This window comes from Cibotium barometz, chromosome 35, assembly GCF_041138505.1.
Source record: "Cibotium barometz isolate CiBa-2024 chromosome 35, ASM4113850v1, whole genome shotgun sequence".
In the NCBI taxonomy this organism is placed as follows: domain Eukaryota; kingdom Viridiplantae; phylum Streptophyta; class Polypodiopsida; order Cyatheales; family Cibotiaceae; genus Cibotium; species Cibotium barometz.
Genome location: NC_141080.1, coordinates 43,942,174 through 43,961,011, shown reverse-complemented (window position 1 = coordinate 43,961,011; position 18,838 = coordinate 43,942,174). Strand labels below are relative to the sequence as shown.

Here is an 18,838-nt window from a genome sequence, read left to right as displayed (position 1 = left end):
TATGTGTGTAGATCTTAATATATAAAGACTTGGATGCAAAAAACCCAAATTTCACATTGATTCTCTCCCACTTTACAAATGAGCTCTGGACATGTATCACTCAATCGCTCGCATCATAAAAAAATCACTGGTTCACAATGGGGGCTTCCCGACATTACTAAAACGAGCAAATTCTTAGCAAAAAGTAACTAGAACACTATGTTGGGGCACTCTCACTAGTGGACGACCGCCTTTGCCAAGTAAGCTCATATGGCATGCCAATGGAAGACTGACACAAGGAGCTCCAATAAGACTCTATGTGCACTGGGCACATGTGTGGGAACATTGAGATTATGCGAGTTGGCTAGAAGAGAATCAAAGCTAAATGAGTGGCAATCCTTGTGCATTTAATATTTATACATTTCACATGTGGTATTGCCCACTCGCAAAATCAATCAACCACCATGTAATCCAATCTAGTGCATAATAGGGGAGCTACCTACACATATGAAAATGAGGGCATCCTAGTTGGAACATGCCAAATCAAGAAAAAGAGAGGACCATACCCTACGAGGGTTGGGTGGCCCTCTTTCCGTGAGCCCGGTTTGTTTATTATAGAAGCAAAGCAACGTCGACTCGAACCGCGGGCGTCTCAGCCGACTACTAATATCTTAGCGCTCTATAAATTAATGGGCGCAATGTGCGTTCCATTTGTAGGCCGTCGTCTCACTATAAGCTCATCTCATCTACACGACACGATCATGGCACACCTAAGAAGCTGCACGCAGCAGATGCTGCTTGTGTCGCTGCTCCTCCTCCTCAGCAGCGGCGCTTCTCCAAGTACGTAATAATATATTACGTGCTAAGAAGCTAGACGTCCTTTTCATTGTCGTGCTCTCTGCGTTATTTAGAATATCATCTAATAGCTTGTTGATATGCCAGTACAGTAGGGTGAAGAAGATCTAGATATATAGATAGATCTTCTGCTGCGATTAGGGCGATGAATAATCTTTGTTATTGTCTGTACTGCTGCGATTAGGGCGATTAATAATCTTTGTTATTGTCTGTACTGCGTTATTATAACTACAGCTGCAGCTGCTGCTGCTGCGATTAGGGCGATTAATAATCTTTTTTTAGTAGTGCACGCTTGTACTACTACTACCTGGACTACTGCGGTCTGATGCTCGCCTGTTGATCATCATGAGCATCATTGATATATATATAATAGGATGATGGTAAAATATTGCAGGTTTTGCCTGGCCAAATGCCCAGGAAATCGAAATGAACAGCCTGATGAAGTTCAAGCAGGGCCTCCAGGATCCCCAGCACGTGCTGGACAGCTGGACTCTCGACGATATGCCGAATGCGTGCGGGGTCTGGAGCGGCGTGGAATGCGATGGGGACTACAGAGTCACGTCCTTGTACGCATCATGAAGCACTCTCTCTCTCTCTCTCTCTCTCTCTCTCTCTCTCTCTCTCTCACATTCAATCAAATATGTGATCTTTTCTTTCTGGGGGGGGCCTTTTTTTTTTTGCAGGATGCTCCCTGGCTACGCGCTCTCTGGGCCTCTTGTCCCAGAGCTCGCCCAGCTCACCCGCTTGCAATATCTGTACGTTTCCTGCATATTGTTCACAATTACAGCATGGTCCTTGGTTATTAGGCCAGCTGAATATATGCTTAAACGGCCGGGTGATATATATCCGTTAGCTGTTACACTCTCATTTTTATCTATTGCATTAACGCACGCTCGCTCGCCTCCTGATCATCGCCGCATGCATACAGGGACTTTGCACAAAACTCTCTCACAGGGCCCATTCCCATGGAGCTCGGCAGTCTGAGCAGCATGCTGGGCGTTTCTCTCCAATTTAACCAGCTCTCCGGCACCATACCAGCAGAGCTCGGAAACCTCTCGGCGATCACCGCCCTGTAAGTCTTATAATACCCTTTCGTGTGTGCTAAAACCCAAATGTAACAATACTGACGCTTCAAGCATGTCTGGTGTTTGGCCGCCGCCAGTTTTCTGCACGGCAACAAGCTCACGGGAAGGATTCCGAATACCCTCTCCAACCTTTCGCAGTTACGTAACCTGTAAGTATGGATACACCCGCGTGATCTGTCCTGTAATTTCCGACTTCTTGTCCTGCTTGCTTCATGCGCATTGGCTTGCTTTAATTTCCCAGGCAGCTCGGGCTTAACCAATTGACAGGCCCCATTCCGGATGGCCTCGACCGCTTCCCCGCAGCTAGGTGAGAATCCTCCCTAGCATCCTCACTTTTTATGACAATGTTCCCTTCCAATATCGATAAGCCTGCTCATGACCATCGGATGGATATGGGTGTTCTGTTGCAGTTTTGCAGGGAATCCAGGGCTCTGTGGAAAACCCCTCGGCATACCATGCCCTAGTCCTTCAGCAGCACGCTAGACTAGAGTACTGCTTCGCTAAGTAGTCGCCAATTTAGCTTGCTGGCGACCTCCTCTTAATTTTGGAGTGCTCATCACTACACTTATATGGGATGTAGCTTTTTCTTTTCCCCCCCTTTTGGGCTTATATCAAATGACTCCCAACTTTGGTGTTCATGTTAACTCATTCTTAGCATCCCTCATTTTAAACTACAATAATGATCCTCAAGAGAGGATCCCAAGTCTAGCCTATGGGCATAAGGAATTTCATGCACACCCTCACCCACCTGTACCATAAGGGGGTTCCAACAACATTGGTATTTTGATACGTGACGATGTCATATAACTTCACAATTCACAAAGGTGTGGTAGAAACTCATAATCTCTCTATAGAGTCCACTACAATGAATCATAAATCTCTCTCTAGGGTCCACTAAAATGAATCATAAATGTTGGAGTCGAAGTGTTATGTGGGATGCTTCAATAACGTTTCTAATCTACTTCTTCTCTCTCCCCACAAAAGCTACTCATAAATGTTGGAGTCGAACTGTTATGTGGGATGCTTCAATAACGTTTCTAATCTACTTCTCTCTCCCCACAAAGGTGTGGTAGAAACTCATAATCTCTCTATAGAGTCCACTAAAATGAATCATAAATGTTGGAGTCGAAGTGTTATGTGGGATGCTTCAATAACGTTTCTTCCATAGTATCCATCCTCTCGACATCATGTACACGTTGGGCCACACACTCTCATGACTCGAGCAAGTCATGAATCACAACGGGAAAAAAACAAAAGTGAGCCAAAAATTTCAACTTTTCACGGCGGCCATTGATGTGGGAGATGTGCTTTGTAAGTTATTTAAATGTTCCTAGGTCTCAAGCTCCCAATCATATGTAAGCAAAAATTCTTCCCCGATAATTTTTCTATCAATCGAGGAAGTTTTAATACTTACATGAGGATTAGAATGAGGAAGGGGGAAAACTTTTAAAAAAAATTTACAATGAACTAAGAAGAGATCTTAGCTTGTCAGAGAAATGTGATCATTCAGCATTGATGAAAAAAAAAACGCAGAACAGATGAAAATGCAAGTACATCATGGAGCTAAATGAGGGCTGTATCTTCAAGTCTAGCAGGTGATTCTTGCCTCTGCTCAGCAACAATGTAGCTAGAATTACCTCCCTTGAAATGATAGGCTGTATGGACATGTCTTCACAGGAATAGATAATGGCAGCGCAACATTTACAAATTTGGAGAAAGGGCGGCGTTTTGTGGAAGAGATGAGAGAGCTTGAACGCAGATCTATTGATTGTGGCAGCCCGTTTGCTTTTAAATCTATTAAAGTGGGTGCCTTTAAATCTTTGAATACCATACCCTGGTCTCTAGTTTTCAGACCCTCTTCAACTATGGTTTTATTCAATCCTTTTTCTAGCGTTTTTTCTCTTCCCTCATCAATGCTATTTTTAGATATTTCTTTTACTCCCAATCCTTTCCCTCTCATCAAAGAGCTAGGAAGACCCATCATTTTCTCAAGTTTATTCTCTATATTAGAGATTTTTTCTTTCATTTCCTTCATTTCTATATCTTCATACTCATAAAGATCTGAATCTTGCATATCTATTTCATTTTTTTTTGTAATATTCTCTTCCATCTACAAAGAGGACATTGGGTTTTCCCCTTTTGCCCATTTTTATCCTTCCCACTTGAGGTTCCATTTACTCTAAGAAAAAGCAAAATGGAAAGGGGCTGCCTAATTTTGTGGCCTATGGGCTTCCCTTATGCACCATCTACATCTCTTTTACTTTAACCTTAATGCCTATTAACCATTCTTTAGGTATTTCCAATTTGAAATCTTTAAATCTTATTTTTATGCAAACCTTCCACATATGAATAATCTTTTCTGGTCTTACCTTATATTGTTTCATGTTAGTCTCATAACATGGACTTTGGGAGGGGAATTCGCTCCTTCACTAGTCAATTGAGCCATGATTGCAGCCACTTCCTTGGTTTTTTTCTCATGCCTCCTTGCTCTTTGACCATGCCTTGCGATGTTCCTCTAATTCCTCACTTGTAGTTGAGTGATCAGAATCATCCTCCTCCTCCTCATCTTTCGAAGAGTTGGAAGCAGACCTTTTGGACTTTTTCTTGCTCTTCGTCTTGCCCTTGATCTTGACAGATCCTACCAGCATGTGCTCTGCTCTCAGAGCCCATTCAACCAGCTGCTCCAGAGTCATGGTGAAGAGATCGACACCAACTACTAGTGTCGTTTTCAGCTACTTCTTTAATCCCTTCATGAAATAGGAATTGAGGATCTCCTTCACAGGCCAATTGGCTGCATCTAGTCTTTGGAGAAGCTTCCAAAATTTAGTAGCATAGTCTTCCATCGTGAGGCTTTTCTGGTTCATCCGACGCAAAGCTTATCAAGCACATGCACAGATTTCTTATCATTCTGAATCATTGAAGAAAGGCATCTCCGATGGCATCATAGGTGGGGAAATGAGCATACTCATACTGAGCAACCCAGAGAGTGGCCTTTTTTTGTATGTTCTAGATGGAAGTGGTTTTTTTGAGGTTCTGCTCCATTGGGCCGAGGACGTTCACACCCTAGGCACTCTTAAAGAGAAGGATGTGGGCATCTGTATCCTCCGAGGATTTCCCAGAGAACTTGGGATACTTCACCTGTGACAGCTGATCGCTGAGGCATGTTATAATATAGAAGGTGGGGATGGTGGTATGAACAGTGGTAGTGGTGGGGTTACCGATTGTTCTTCTGATTCATGTTTTGGTTCTTTTGGTTCTGCTTCTGTAAGCTCTTCTTCAAGTCTCGTGAACTAGAGTTCCCAAGCTTCAAGCCCCACATCAAGTAGCACATTTCACATGCTGACATGAAGGATTAATTAGAACACTAAGGAAATCAAGTAGCATGTGAAACAGCAAATAAGACAAGTAGCAAGCCGTATCATGGTCACCAAAGTGTTGTCAGGTTGATCGCTACCCCAATCAACCTACAAAGTGTCTCTGGTTATGTGAGCAACAATACACTAGTCTGATACAGAACATGCACAAGATGCAAAAACACCTTATCGATTACAAGAAACTGCACAATGAAAACGATTACTTTAGACTGATTGACTTGTGCTTATGATCCGGATTGCAACAAAAGATACAGAACACTTAATTGACCGATTTAGAGGAAACAATAGACAAGATGGATTATACAAAATAGACAAATAGAGGATGTATGTATAGAAATGATATAGAGCGATCTTCTTTGGTTTACAAACAGAAATATACAGCCTTTAGCAATTAAAAATTAGCCTTTCAGAGTTCCAATTACATCGTTTATTCTGTTCACATGCAATCATAGAGTGGTACAAAGATACCCTCGTGCTTTGAGCATGGCTGATTTACAAAAGTAATGACCTATTTAACTGGTGTTTAAGTGTGCTGGCTTTGACATTCCAGTGGCATTCCGGCTTGGCAGTTATCCGGTATGCACGACTATTTGGCAACCCCCAAAGGAGAGGGTCATATTTTTTGAGTCCATATGAGAGTTCCACTTTCTCCATAAGAAATCAACATCCAAAGGACATTGACTTCTTATTATGCCATCAACCTTTGGTGTCGTGCCATATATTCTTATTGTACAGAAAACCTGATTTTCTTAACCTGAGACATCTTTGCATAGTAGTCATTATCATTATTATGATCCCATGCAAGAAGTTTTGCCTCTTCAATTGTAAGAGTAGCATAGATTTTGCAGTCTACAATTCTATAATATAGAATGCTTGGATTTTCTTTTAATAAATCTCTTCTAGCTCGAGCAAAGTGTGAGCCACCAATGACATAATAGTTATAATTCAGAAATTTTACCATTTTGAAGCTATTTTTTTGGGACGATCTTGAGATTCTACCAAAATATCTTATGGAACCACTGTGGAATGGGGATTTACCTTCATTTTCTTATTAAGATTGTTGAAATGTACTATGTGAGGTTCTCTAATCTCCATTGATCTTCGACGAGATGGTTTATCAATAGGTGATTGATGTATCTTTCCCATTGGCAAGTTTAAATCCTACCATTGAGACCACAAGTTTGTGTTGTTTAATTGTATCCCTTATTTTATTTTGGTGAGTTGGGAGGAGTGAACCTTTTCCAAGATCACGAATAGAAGTGATGATGTTAGGCTTCTTGTTGCTGTCGGCTAAAGAATAACAATTCTCCAAGCTTGATGAATTCATGTATTTAAGACATGTCCTCTCACCTCAAGAGCTTGTAGACATACAAGTCCTTTTAACTTCTCTCTACTACCATCCTTTTCCATGAGAGCTTGGAGCCTCTTGGGGGTGACCTCTAAGCTCCCTCTAAGCTACCAACATTAGAGACTGCAATGGTTGAAGTTAATAATGGCCATAATCTCACTAAAAAAAATTTCATATTTTTCCAAGGCATAAGTGAGCCGCATAGGACCAGAAAGACCCACTTGAAGATTCTTTTAGCTCACTAGAAACTGTCTAATGTTTTTCATACTCTCAACAGTAAAAGAAACAATATCATCTCTATGTTTCCATGTATAATCTACCTTTAACACTTTTTCATATGAATATTGACCTCTAAGAAGATTACCCTTCCCGTAATGCCTAGCAAGATGAAAACAATACCGCCATGGACTCCAAAAAGAGTCCACTCACGTTGAAGATAAGTAAGAGTTTTAATTCATTAAACTCTAACAATAAGGTTTTCTAAACTTTATGTTTTTGGTTTCTTATTTTTAAATATAGAGAAATATACCAACCAAGAGTTCTCTACTCGTAAACCCACACCATTCAAGAAATAGAGAGTAGACACATGCTTTTTTATTTTTTTTTTCTTTTTATTTTCATGATTTTTCTTTTTTTATGAGCTCCATATATGCATGCATAAAGTCTTTTTACATGAATATTATGCACAAAACTTTATATGCATAGCCATAGGCTAATGCATAAGCATTATATGCATAGCTATAAGCTTATGTGTAAGCTTTATATGCATAGCAATAAGCTCATGTATAAGCTTTATACATAACTGCTTTATGCACGAAAGTTTTTGCAAAACCATAAGATTATGTAAAAGATTTAATCTTTTTCATGAAGATTTAGGCACAACCATAAGCTTATGTATGTAAGGTTCCCCCCTTTCAAAATAGGGGAAACACTTAAGATAGTCTGGCCTTAAGGAGGGTATACCCTATGTAAGAATGCTTGTTGGCCATGGAGCACCCCGGGGGTTTATATAGCTATGGGAAATGGGTGTGGGCGCTGAGCAAAGTATAGTTGAAAGGACGGTGTACCATCAAAGTGTGCCGATCAGTGGTTTGCATGGGCCTAAGGAAAGGTATGGTGGCGATGCGCAGGCAAAGGAGTGGTACGCATGTACCCTTTTGGTCAGAGGCAGCATGGATGTCCACGTGGTGGTGCATGTGGACCATACAGTGGACAATTGGCCTTTGGTTCTTATGCAACCATTGCACGGGTGCCGTGGTGAGTGTAAGGTCCTTTTTGGGGCAGGGTTCCCAAATTTTAGGCATCGGCCTCGAATTGCATGCCGGACCGCCCGGGGGGTAAAAAATGTTTTTAGGTGTAAATGTCCGGGATGTTCTCCTGGTCATTGGGGTGCAGACCGTTCATGAATCAGATGCCCTGTTGTGCATTTATTAAGGTTTAAAGGTCCTCATTTTTTAACTAAAAAATAACTAAAATTCGCGTATGAGCTTCATCCGATGTTTGTTTTGGATGCTGTAAGATCCTTTACTAGGACAAAATCACACGTAGATTCCAAATTTGCACTCGAAATTTCAAGATTCTAAATAGAAATGGATTGTTTAATAAAATCACTGATTTTTACACCATAAAAACTCATAAATTCATCTATTACATGGATATTTTTTTATTAATGAAGATGGGCATGTTACATCCTTCCCCCTTAAAAAAATCGAGAAGTCCTCATCTCGTCTCATGAATTGGGGATGATCCTTTAAGAGTGTAGCTTCATCTTCCCAAGTTGCATCCTCTTCAGGGGTAATCTTCCCACTGTACTAGATGTTCTACAAGAGTTCTATTTCAAAGTTGCCTTTCTCTAGAATCTATGATCCTACTGGACTGTAATTCAAGAACTCCTTGAGTAGGGATTACAAATTTTTCATCATAAAAAATATGATCGAGACTGGGTACATCAGGTTTTAACAAACTTACATGAAATACATTGTGGATTTTGATATGGGTTGGGAGTTGGAGTTTATAGGCACATTTACCTAGACACTTGATAACTATGTAGGGACCACAATACCTAGGGGGGCTGAGCTTCTATATTTCCCAAGTGATAGAGAACTTGGTTTGGGTTGCACTCGTAGAAGAACTTTGTCTCCTTCCTTGAAGATCCATTCAGACCTTTTGGTGTCAGCATCATGCTTTTGCCGATCTTGAGCAGCTTTAATATCCTTTTGGATTGCCTTGGTCTATTCCTCCATCTCTTTGAGCATTTTCCTGGATGCCTCAACTCTTATGGTCGGATCAGAGAAATACTTGTTGAATTTTATTATCTTTAACCTTGCTATCCCTATTTCTTGACCTAACTTTGCTCTAGCTCGTGACTCCTTATAGCCAAGGGTGGGCTTGACGTTCCTTTTGAATTAGGGGACCTCTTGAATTAGGGAACGTCTTCTTGATTAACATGGAAGAACTCATGTTCTTCTCAACACTTTTCATATATAAAAAAAAACTTTATCATAGTCTCTGGCATGTTACATCCTTCCCCACCCTTAAAGAAATCGAGATGTCCTCATCTTGTCATGAATTGGGGTTGATCTGGAGATAATCCTTTAAGAGTGTAGCTTGATCTTCCCAAGTTGCATCCTCTTCTAGGGGGGTCTTTCCACTGTACTAGATGTTCTATAAGAGTTCTATTTCGGAGTTGCCTTTCTCTAGAATCTATGATCCTATTGAGCTGTAATTCAAGGACTCCTTGAGTAGGGATTACAACTTTTTCATCATCAAGAATATGATCGAGATTGGGTACATAAGGTTTTAACAAATTTAAATGAAATACATTGTGGATTTTGATATGGGTTGGGAGCTGGAGTTTATAGGCACTTTTACCTAGACACTTGATAACTGTGTAGGGACCACAATACCTAGGGTTGAGCTTCTATATTTCCCAAGTGATAGAGAACTTCATTTGGGTCGCACTCGTAGAAGAACTTTGTGTGCTTTTGCCGCACAGGTCGTAGCTGGGGACTTACCGAACACCGTATGCGAGCCACGAATGGTTGCAAGCATACAACCAGAAAATCAAGCTCAAATAGAATGCAAAGGTGTGTCACTCACCGCTAAAACCGCCGCCGTGAAGGATTTCTACATCGCAGTGAAGAAGGAGCCACCTTCGCCCGTTGTCATGCCGCTACACAGTGCTCGATCGCTCCCTCACTCCCTCTCTCTATCTCACACACACACACGTAGGAGAAGGAAACCAAGAGGATAAGGCAAGAGCACTCTTGTATTCAACACATGAGAATAATGGTTTTAGGGTTACATTTGACTCTTATAGGTGACTTGGCCGTTCACACATGGGCACCCATACATGGCCGACTGATCCTAACCTGTATCCTATTGATATTCAAGGTGCGCCTCTCATCGGCGATCACCCAATCCCTTTATCCTTTGCATATGGTGCCGACAAGCCTGGCCCATGACTCAGAATAGTTAAACTAATTACATGACGTAAAACATAGTACGTCTCAATGTCCATCATAGGTTAACATGCCCCCCTTCCTGATGTAGATTCCGTCCTCGGAAGCTTCATTAAACGAAGTGGGTAGAATATCCACATGGACACTCTTTGGGAGGGTAGGGTCTACATGAGATGTGAATGGCGAATCCACTACCCCTCCTTCATTTACTTCGCTTGTCGCATGTTCAGAGCGTGTAGCTCTACTAAAGGTCTCTATAAGATGACTAAACATGCTAGATCCGGGTTGTGGGGCCCAAACTGGCATGTTTTGGCTTGTCTCCTCAGGGTTCTTGGTAGGGTGCCCTTCCAGGGCTTCTGAGTCAGAGGACGAGTCACTAGCCGCTATTCGTGGATCTTGGGTTGCACTTCCTTGGGTTCCAATGGAAGGCCAAGATGCTAACGTGGAGGGATGGTGTGAGCCTGCGTAAACTGAAACGCTTTCTAGTGGCTCAGACTCTAGCACCCGACCAGAGCATAGATGCATGTGACGTGGGTACCCTACGGGCGTTGGTAACTACCCTTGAAGTCCACACAAGTGGTTTCTTACGTGTTTCACACCTCGTTTTTACTTTTTTTTGTATTGTTTTTAACCTGTTTCTAACCCCCTTACTTATGGTCGAACCTGAACTAGGGCATGTGATAGCTCGAAACGAGCGTATCGTTTAAAGAGTCCTAGCGTGCTTTACAGCACAGTGTTCGCCTATCCAAAGCTCCTGTGGTTCTCAAAACAGTCTATTTTCTTGTGGGGGAAGGGGTGAAGGCCTATTTGCTTGTGGAGGAAAGGGTGAAGGCTTTATCCCACATGCTCACTTCACTCCTTAGGGAGTGGGCTACATATAGGGCTCAACTTCCCATAAGTTCTTGCTTGAAAGAAAGCTATGGAGGCGCTCACGCTCCCATATATATATATCAAAAGATCGAGGCCGGGGTCGGGGTCAATTGGGGGTTTTTCTTTTCAAAATTTTTTTCTCCAAATAAAAAATCTTTCCTCTTCACACGTTTGGTTTTTTTCTTTTAAAAAAATCAATTTTTCTATTTCTATATATTTTTTTTCAAAATTAAATTTTCCTTTTTTCTTTTTTTTTTTTAAAAATTTGGGATAAGTTTTCTAGGGTTTCTTTCTAGGGTTCAGACTTTGTCGCGGCGCAGTTCGCACACAGCAGAAGTCTGGGGATTCATAAATCCTCCCTCACACGTAGAAAACCAGAGAACAGAACGCACGCGGAGTGGAAAATTAACAAAAGAAACAGAATTGCAGAAGACAAATTGCAGAAACAGATTTCAAAACACGGAAACACCTCAACAACAAACACACAGTCGCCTTTCCTAAAGTGGAAATTTCACTTCACGCAGTAGCCCGAGCTGCAAACTGGAGCTTGGTGCAGGGCATCTCCCTGGCAGCGACGCCAAAAATGTGCGCTTTTGCCGCACAGGTCGTAGCTGGGGACTTACCGAACACCGTATGCGAGCCACGAATGGCTGCAAGCATACAACCAGGAAAGCAGGCTCAAACAAAATGCAAAGGTGTGTCACTCACCGCTAAAACCACCACCGTGAAGGATTCCCGCATCGCAGTGAAGAAGGAGCCGCCTTCGCCGCTGTCGTGCCGCTACACAGTGCTCGATCGCTCTCTCACTCTCTCTCTCTCTCTCTCACACACACACACACGCAGGAGAAGGAAACCAAGAGGATAAGGCAAGAGCACTCTTGTATTCAACACATGAGAATAATGGTTTAAGGGTTACATTTGACTCTTATAGGTGACTTGGCCATTCACACATGGGCGCCCATACATGGCTGGTCGATCCTAACCCTTATCCTATTGATATTCAAGGTGCGCCTCTCATCGGCGATCACCCAATCCCTTTATCCTTTCCATATGGTGCCGACAAGCCCGGCCCATGACTCAGAATAGTTAAACTAATTACATGACTTAAACATAGTACGTCTCAATGTCCGTCATAGATTAACAAACTTTGTCTCCTTTCTTGAAGATCCTCGAAGAAGTTTAGCAAGATTTTGGTGGTATCCTTCCAGGGTCTTCCCTTCTTGGTTTAGCTCCAAAACTTCATTCATTTTATCCTCTCGAAATCCTGGAGGACAAAACCTTTCACGAAGGTGTGCTTTCATGGCATCCCATAACTGATTCTGGTTCCAATGGTTGGATTAACAATAGTGCTTCCAACTAATTCGGCATTTCTTATGATTTTTAGACGAGCAAGGATGAACTTGCTTCTTTCATTGTATCCATGAAAAGCTCAAAACTATCAAATACTTATCATAGCACCAGATCTGAAGGCACTCAAGATTAATACATCTGAGATCTTCATTTTTTGAGAATTACACATCTGGTGCCTTCGGATTGACACATCCAAAGATTATCACGATTAACACGTCTGAGATGATTAGTTTTCTGAAAATTACACATCTAGTATCTTGGGATTAACACATCTAAGAGCATGATCCTCTAGGAATTACACATCCGAAGTTAGACCTATGTTTGTTTGAGATGGGTTCAAGATCTTGGATGATAGTCCTAGTGTAAAGCATCCAATGGATTCATATGTTAACTAATCAAACCTTAATGGAGTTATAATCTTAATAATTTATAATATGCAAATTAATGAGATATATCCTGAAAATTTCTCTAAACAAAGTTTTGGTCTATCCTTCTAGTCATTAGTCTCTCACTAGTTTCTTAATTTGATCACCCTATGTTTTTTCTCAAAAGGTTTCCTTCCGAATCCTATTTCTCAAACTTATTGTACAAATATCTTGCGTGTTTCCCCCCAAGATACAAGCTCAATTTCATAGGATTATTGTCTTAACATGTGAGGATATTCAAATCCCTTCTATGACCAGTAGAGATGATTGATTCGTCCTTATATGATAAACAATCATTTGTATTAATCCCTTGACCGTTAATCTTTGAAAAACAAATCTAGGATCTAAGATCAGCTTTGATACTATTTGTAAGATTTCCCCCCTTCTAAAATAGGGGAAACACTTAAGATAGTCCACTAAGTCTTAACTTGGAGAAAATTTTCCTTCTATGACCAGTAGAGATGATTGATTCGTCCTCATATAATAAACAATCATTTGTATTAATCCCTTGACCGTTAACATTTGAAAAACAAATCTAGGATCTAAGATCAGCTTTGATACTATTTGTAAGATTTCCCCCCTTCTAAAATAGGGGAAACACTTAAGATAGTCCACTAAGTCTTAACTTGGAGAAAATTTCCTACTCATCATACCTTGACCATGTACAGATTCAAGGATATGATTCATAGGCAAGACCTAGTCCTATCCCGTAGTAGGGAGAGTGTGGTCTTCTAAAAATCAAATCACCCATAGGGTAATTGATCATAATTTGGGCAACTATTGGTCTTGATTCTTAGACAACGCTTTTTTTCTCATCCGTGCAAGGCACAGCCGCCGCCGCTGGCCTAGTCTTCTAGAATAGAATTGTCCGAGAACCTATTTATCTAGCATAGGGCTTTCACTCAATGTGTTGGAAAGCTACCCGACTAATCGGGTCCACCCATCCGTAGGATGGTGCTGTTGGGGCATTCCATCCTCCCACTTTTCACCCCACTCACGCGTCAATTTATTTTCTAATTAATCCTACTACACTGTTTGACATAAATAAACATGTTCCTTAATTAATGCCCTTTTCACAAGGTTCATTTTAAAACAATCTTTTTCCACAGTACAATAATGCGAAAGACAAGATTTATAAAAAAAACTTTATACATGAATCATCCATACAAGCCAAACCGGCTCTCTTATTCTTTTCCTTTATACTACATCGATGATCTAGAATTCCGCCTTCTAGCCTCTACATGCTGGGCAAAACCCTACGGGACCATATACCTTATCATCAGCCATTGGCGAGGACTCAAGCCGGCCTATTGCCCTCTCAGGCTCCTGTGCTCGATCCTCCCGCTCCCTTAGAGGGATGTCTACGCACTAGGGTGGGCTTATCGCACTAGCTTGGGCCCTCAGAACTAGACAACATCACAATCTCTCGCCTCAATCGGCGAACCTTATTCTCCCAATGGTATGAGGGATACCTTGGGCCAATCCCGAGCTTTGCTAACGATGCCACTTGGCTACACAAGCACAGAACGGAGTTAGCATCGAAGCCAAGAAAAACCTGCACTCTTTCTCTTAAAGATAACAATTTCAATACAAACCATTGAATACAGTATCACTTCAAATAGTAGCTTCATACATTTTTTTTCAAAGAAAAAGATACACATCTTATTTCTTCATTTATTGAAATTAATATTAAAGAAAAACTCTTTTCAAAAGATAACCAAGCTAACCTGGCCACCATTTCCTTGTGGAGCTTGCAATGGGAGAGTTGGAGCCGCTTTAGGAGCATCTTCTCCAATTTCATTGTTTGCGTGCTCCTCCCGAGGTAATATTTTGGCGTTTTTAGGATGGGGCCATCTTAAACGTCGCCTTGAAGTGCTTGCTACTGCGGTCGTAATGCTTCAGTTAGATCTCGATTCCGAGATCCTTTGCTCACTCTATGGGTCAAAAACTACAGCGTACAAACCTTCTCTAAGATAGAAAAGCTCTTGCTAAAGTCAACGCAAATGGGGGGGTTTGTGAGATGTGCTTAAGAAAATGGCAAAAATGTTTAGAAGAGTGGAGAGGGCTACTGCTGTAAGTCCCTTGACACCGGGCCGGGGAGGGAGGGGGAGGGGGAGGGTGGAGAGAAGAGCTAAGGACACTCTTCTCTCACAAGGGTGGGGGAAGAGGGGGGGTGGGGAGAAGAGCTAAGGACACTCTTCCCTCACAAGGGTGGGCTTATCTAAGAGCTGGGAGATCTGGCGGGCCTAACAGGAGGAAGGCTGCAAGGGGCGGCTTCAGGTACAGTACGGAGGCGCAGAAGGACAGTACGGGCTGGCGGTATGGCCTTAAGCAGGGTATACTCTACGCAAGAATGCGTGTTGGCCATGGAGCACCCTGGGGGTTTATCTAGCTATGGGGGGGTACGAGTGTGGGCATGAGAAAAGTATGGTGTACTCTCAAAGTGTGCCGATCAGTGGTCTGCATGGGTCTGAGGAAAGGTACGATGGTGGTGCATAGGCAAAGGAGTGGTACGCATAGGCAAAGGAGTGGTACGATGGTGGTGCATAGGCAAAGGAGTGGTACGCATATGTACCCTTTTGGTGAGCAGAGCAGGCAGCATATGGATGTCCACGTGTGGCAGTGCGTGTGGACCATACAGTGGACGGTCGACTTTTGGCTCTTGCGCGGCCATTGTCCGGGCACCCTTGTGAGTGTGTACAATCCTTTTTGGGACGAGGTCCCCAAATTTAGTGTGCTAGCCTCGATTTGCGTGCCAGACCACCCGGGGGATGACCAATTATTTTTAGCGAAAATGTCCGGGATGGTTCCCTGGTCATTGGGGTACAGACCATTTGTCAATTGGACACTCGGTCATGCATTTATCAAGGTTTAAAGGTCGTCATTTTTAACTAAAAAATAACTAAAGGATTATCTCCAATTCATGAGACGAGATGAGGACATCTCGATTTCTTTAAGGGGGGAAGCATGTAACATGCCTATCTTCATTAATTAAAAAATGTCCATGTAATAGATGAATTTATGAGTTTTTATGGTGTAAAAATCAATGATTTTAGTAAACAAGCCATTTCTACTTAGAATCTTCAGATTTCGAGTCCAAATTTGAATTTTGCGTACGATTTTGCCCTAATATAGGATTTTAGAGCATCCAAAAAAACAGACACCGGATCAGGCTTATATGCAAATTTTAGTGATTTTTTAGTTAAAAACGAGGACCTTTAAACCTTAATAAATGCACGACTGGGCGTCCAATTCACGAATGGTCTGCATCCCAAACGACCACGGGAACATCCCGGACATTTTCACCGAAAAACATTTTTCACCCCTCGGGCGGTCCGACACGCAAATCGAGGCCGATGCCACAAATTTGGGAACCCCACCCCAAAAATGATCGTACACACTCACCATGGCACCCGTACAATGGCCGCACAAGAACCGCATCCTCTTTAGGGGCAATCTTTCCACTGTACTAGATGTTCTACAAGAGTTCTATTTCGGAGTTGCCTTTCTCTAGAATCTATGATCCTACTGGGCTGTAATTCAAGGACTCCTTGAGTAGGTATTACAACTTTTTCATCATCAAGAATATGATCAAGACTAGGTACATAAGGTTTTAACAAACTTACATATGAAATAAATTGTGGATTTTGATATGGGCTGGGAGCTGGAGTTTATAGGCACTTTTACCTAGACACTTGATAACTGTGTAGGGACCACAATACCTAGGGCTGAGCTTCTATACTTCCCAAGTAATAGAGAAGTTCATTTGGGTCGCACTCATAGAAAAACTCTGTCTCCTTCTTTAAAGATCCTTTTAGACCTCTTGGTGTCAGCATGATGCTTTTGCCGATCTTGAGCAGCTTTAATATCCTTTTGGATTGCCTTGGTCTGTTCCTCCATCTCTTCAAGCATTTTTCTGGATGCCTTAACTCTTATGGTGGTCGGATCAGAGAAATATTTGTTGAATTCGATTATCTTTAACCCTGCTATCCTTATTTCTTGACCTAATTTTGCTCTAGCTCATGATTCCTTGTAGCCAAGGGTGGGCTCGGGGGTGGGCTTGATGTTCCTCTTGAATTAGGGGACCTCTTCTTGATTAACATGGAAGGACTCATGTGCTTCTCATCAACACTTCCCATATATAAAACAAAACTTTATCATAGTGTGTGGCTATAATTATGGCTTCTGAAATAGAGGATGGTTTTGCACTCTTGATGAACGAGGTTATTTCAAGGTAGATTAAGCTTCCAAATGAATCGACAGAGAAGGGTTACCTCATCCATCTCTGGAGATAATCGGAGAAGTTTAGCAAGATTTTGGTGGTATTCTTCCAGGGTGTTCCCTTCTTGGGTTAGCTCCAAAACTTCCTTCATTTTATCCTCTCGAAATCTTTTAGACGAGCAAGGATGAACTTTCTTCTTTCATTGTATCCATGAAAAGTTCAAAACTATCAAAATACTTATCATAGCACCACATTTGAAGGCACTCAAGATTTATACATCTGAAGGCACTCAAGATTATTACATCTGAGATCTTCATTTTTTGAGGATTACACATCTGGTGCCTTGGGATTGACACATCTAAAGATTATCATGATTAACACGTCTGAGATGATTAGTTTTTTGAAAATTACACATCTAGTATCTTGGGATTAACACATCTAAGAGCATGATCCTCTAGGAATTACACATCCAAAGTTAGACCTATGTTTTGTCTGAGATGGGTTGTTCAAGATCTTGGATGATAGTCCTAGTGTAAAGCATTCAATGGATGGCATTCATACGTTAACTATTCAAACCTTAATGGAGTTATAATTCTAATAATTTCTAATATGTAAATTAATGAGATATATCTTGAAAATTTCTCTAAACAAAGCTTCGATCTATCCTTCTAATCATTCAATCTCTCACTAGTTTCTTAATTTGATCACCCTATGTTTTTCCTCAAAAGGTTTCCTCCCCAATCTTATTTCTCAAATTTATTGTACAAATATCTTGCGTGTGTACCCCCAAGATACAAGCACAATTTCATAGGATGGTTGTCTCAACATGTGAGGAAATTCAAATCACTTCTATGGCCAGTAGAGATGATTGATTCGTCCTCATATGATAAACAATCACTTGTTTTGATCCCTTGACAGTTAACCTTTGAAAAACAAATCATAGGAACTAAGATTAGCTTTGATACCATTTGTAAGGTTCCCCCCCTTCCAAAATAGGAAAAACACTTAAGATAGTCCACTAAGTCTTAACTTGGAGAAAATTTCCTACTCATTGACACCTTGACCATATGCAAAGATTCAAGGATACGATTCATAGGCAAGACCTAGTCCTATCCCATAGGGGGAGCATGGTCTTCTGAAAATCAAATCACCCAAATGTTTATACATGAATCAATTCCATACAAGCCAAATCGGGTCTCTTATTCTTTTCCTTTATACTGCCGATGATGTAGACTTCGGCCTTCCAGCCTCTACATGCTGGGGAAAAGCCTACCATACACCTCATCGTCGGCTGCTACTCAAGCTGGCCTGTCACCCTCCCAGGCTCTGCTGCTCGATTCTCCGGCCCCTCATAGGGATGTCTATGCACTAGGGTGGGCTTATTCATCGCACTAGCCTAGGCCCTCAGAACTAGACACTCAGAACTAGACAGCATCACAATCTCTCGCCTCAATTGGCGAACCTTATTCTCCCAATGGTATGAGGGATATCTTGGGCCAATCCCGAGATTTGCTAACGACGCCGCCTGGCTACACAAGCATGGAACGGAGTTAGCATCGAAGCCAGGAGAAGCCTGCACTCTTTCTCTTAAAGGTTACAATTTCAATACAAACCATTGAATACAGCATCACTTCAAATAGTAGCTTCGTATATTTTTTTCAAAGGAAAAGATACACATCTTCTTTCTTCATTTATTGACATTAATATTAGAGAAAAATCTTTTTAAAAGATAACCAAGCTAACCTGGCCACCATTTTCTTGTAGAGCTTGCAAACGGGAGGGTTGGAGCCGAATTAGGAGCATCTTCTCCAATCTCATTGTTGTGTGCTCCTCCCGAGGTAGTATTTCGGCATTTTTGGGATGGGGCCA

At 41.6% G+C, this 18,838-nt stretch overlaps 1 protein-coding gene across 1 annotated transcript; it reads left to right on the top strand.

The window, feature by feature from the left end:
• Positions 1-673: 673 nt before the first annotated feature.
• On the top strand, positions 674-2,717 carry LOC147618485 (uncharacterized). The gene is made up of 7 exons (XM_086775172.1): positions 674-819; positions 1,229-1,400; positions 1,518-1,589; positions 1,763-1,906; positions 1,997-2,068; positions 2,161-2,226; positions 2,330-2,717. The coding sequence occupies exons 1-7, from the start codon at positions 678-680 to the stop codon at positions 2,400-2,402; spliced, it is 741 nt and encodes a 246-aa protein (XP_086631298.1). The 5' UTR covers positions 674-677; the 3' UTR covers positions 2,403-2,717.
• The last annotated feature ends 16,121 nt before the right edge of the window (positions 2,718-18,838 follow it).

Excerpts from the sequence above, each read along its gene's own strand:
- LOC147618485 (XM_086775172.1), top strand. The coding sequence starts at position 678 with ATGTGCGTTCCATTTGTAGGCCGTCGTCTCACTATAAGCTCATCTCAT. Across the intron at positions 1,590-1,762 it reads CTCACCCGCTTGCAATATCT|GGACTTTGCACAAAACTCTC; the intron begins GTACGTTTCCTG and ends GCATGCATACAG. Across the intron at positions 2,227-2,329 it reads GACCGCTTCCCCGCAGCTAG|TTTTGCAGGGAATCCAGGGC; the intron begins GTGAGAATCCTC and ends GTTCTGTTGCAG.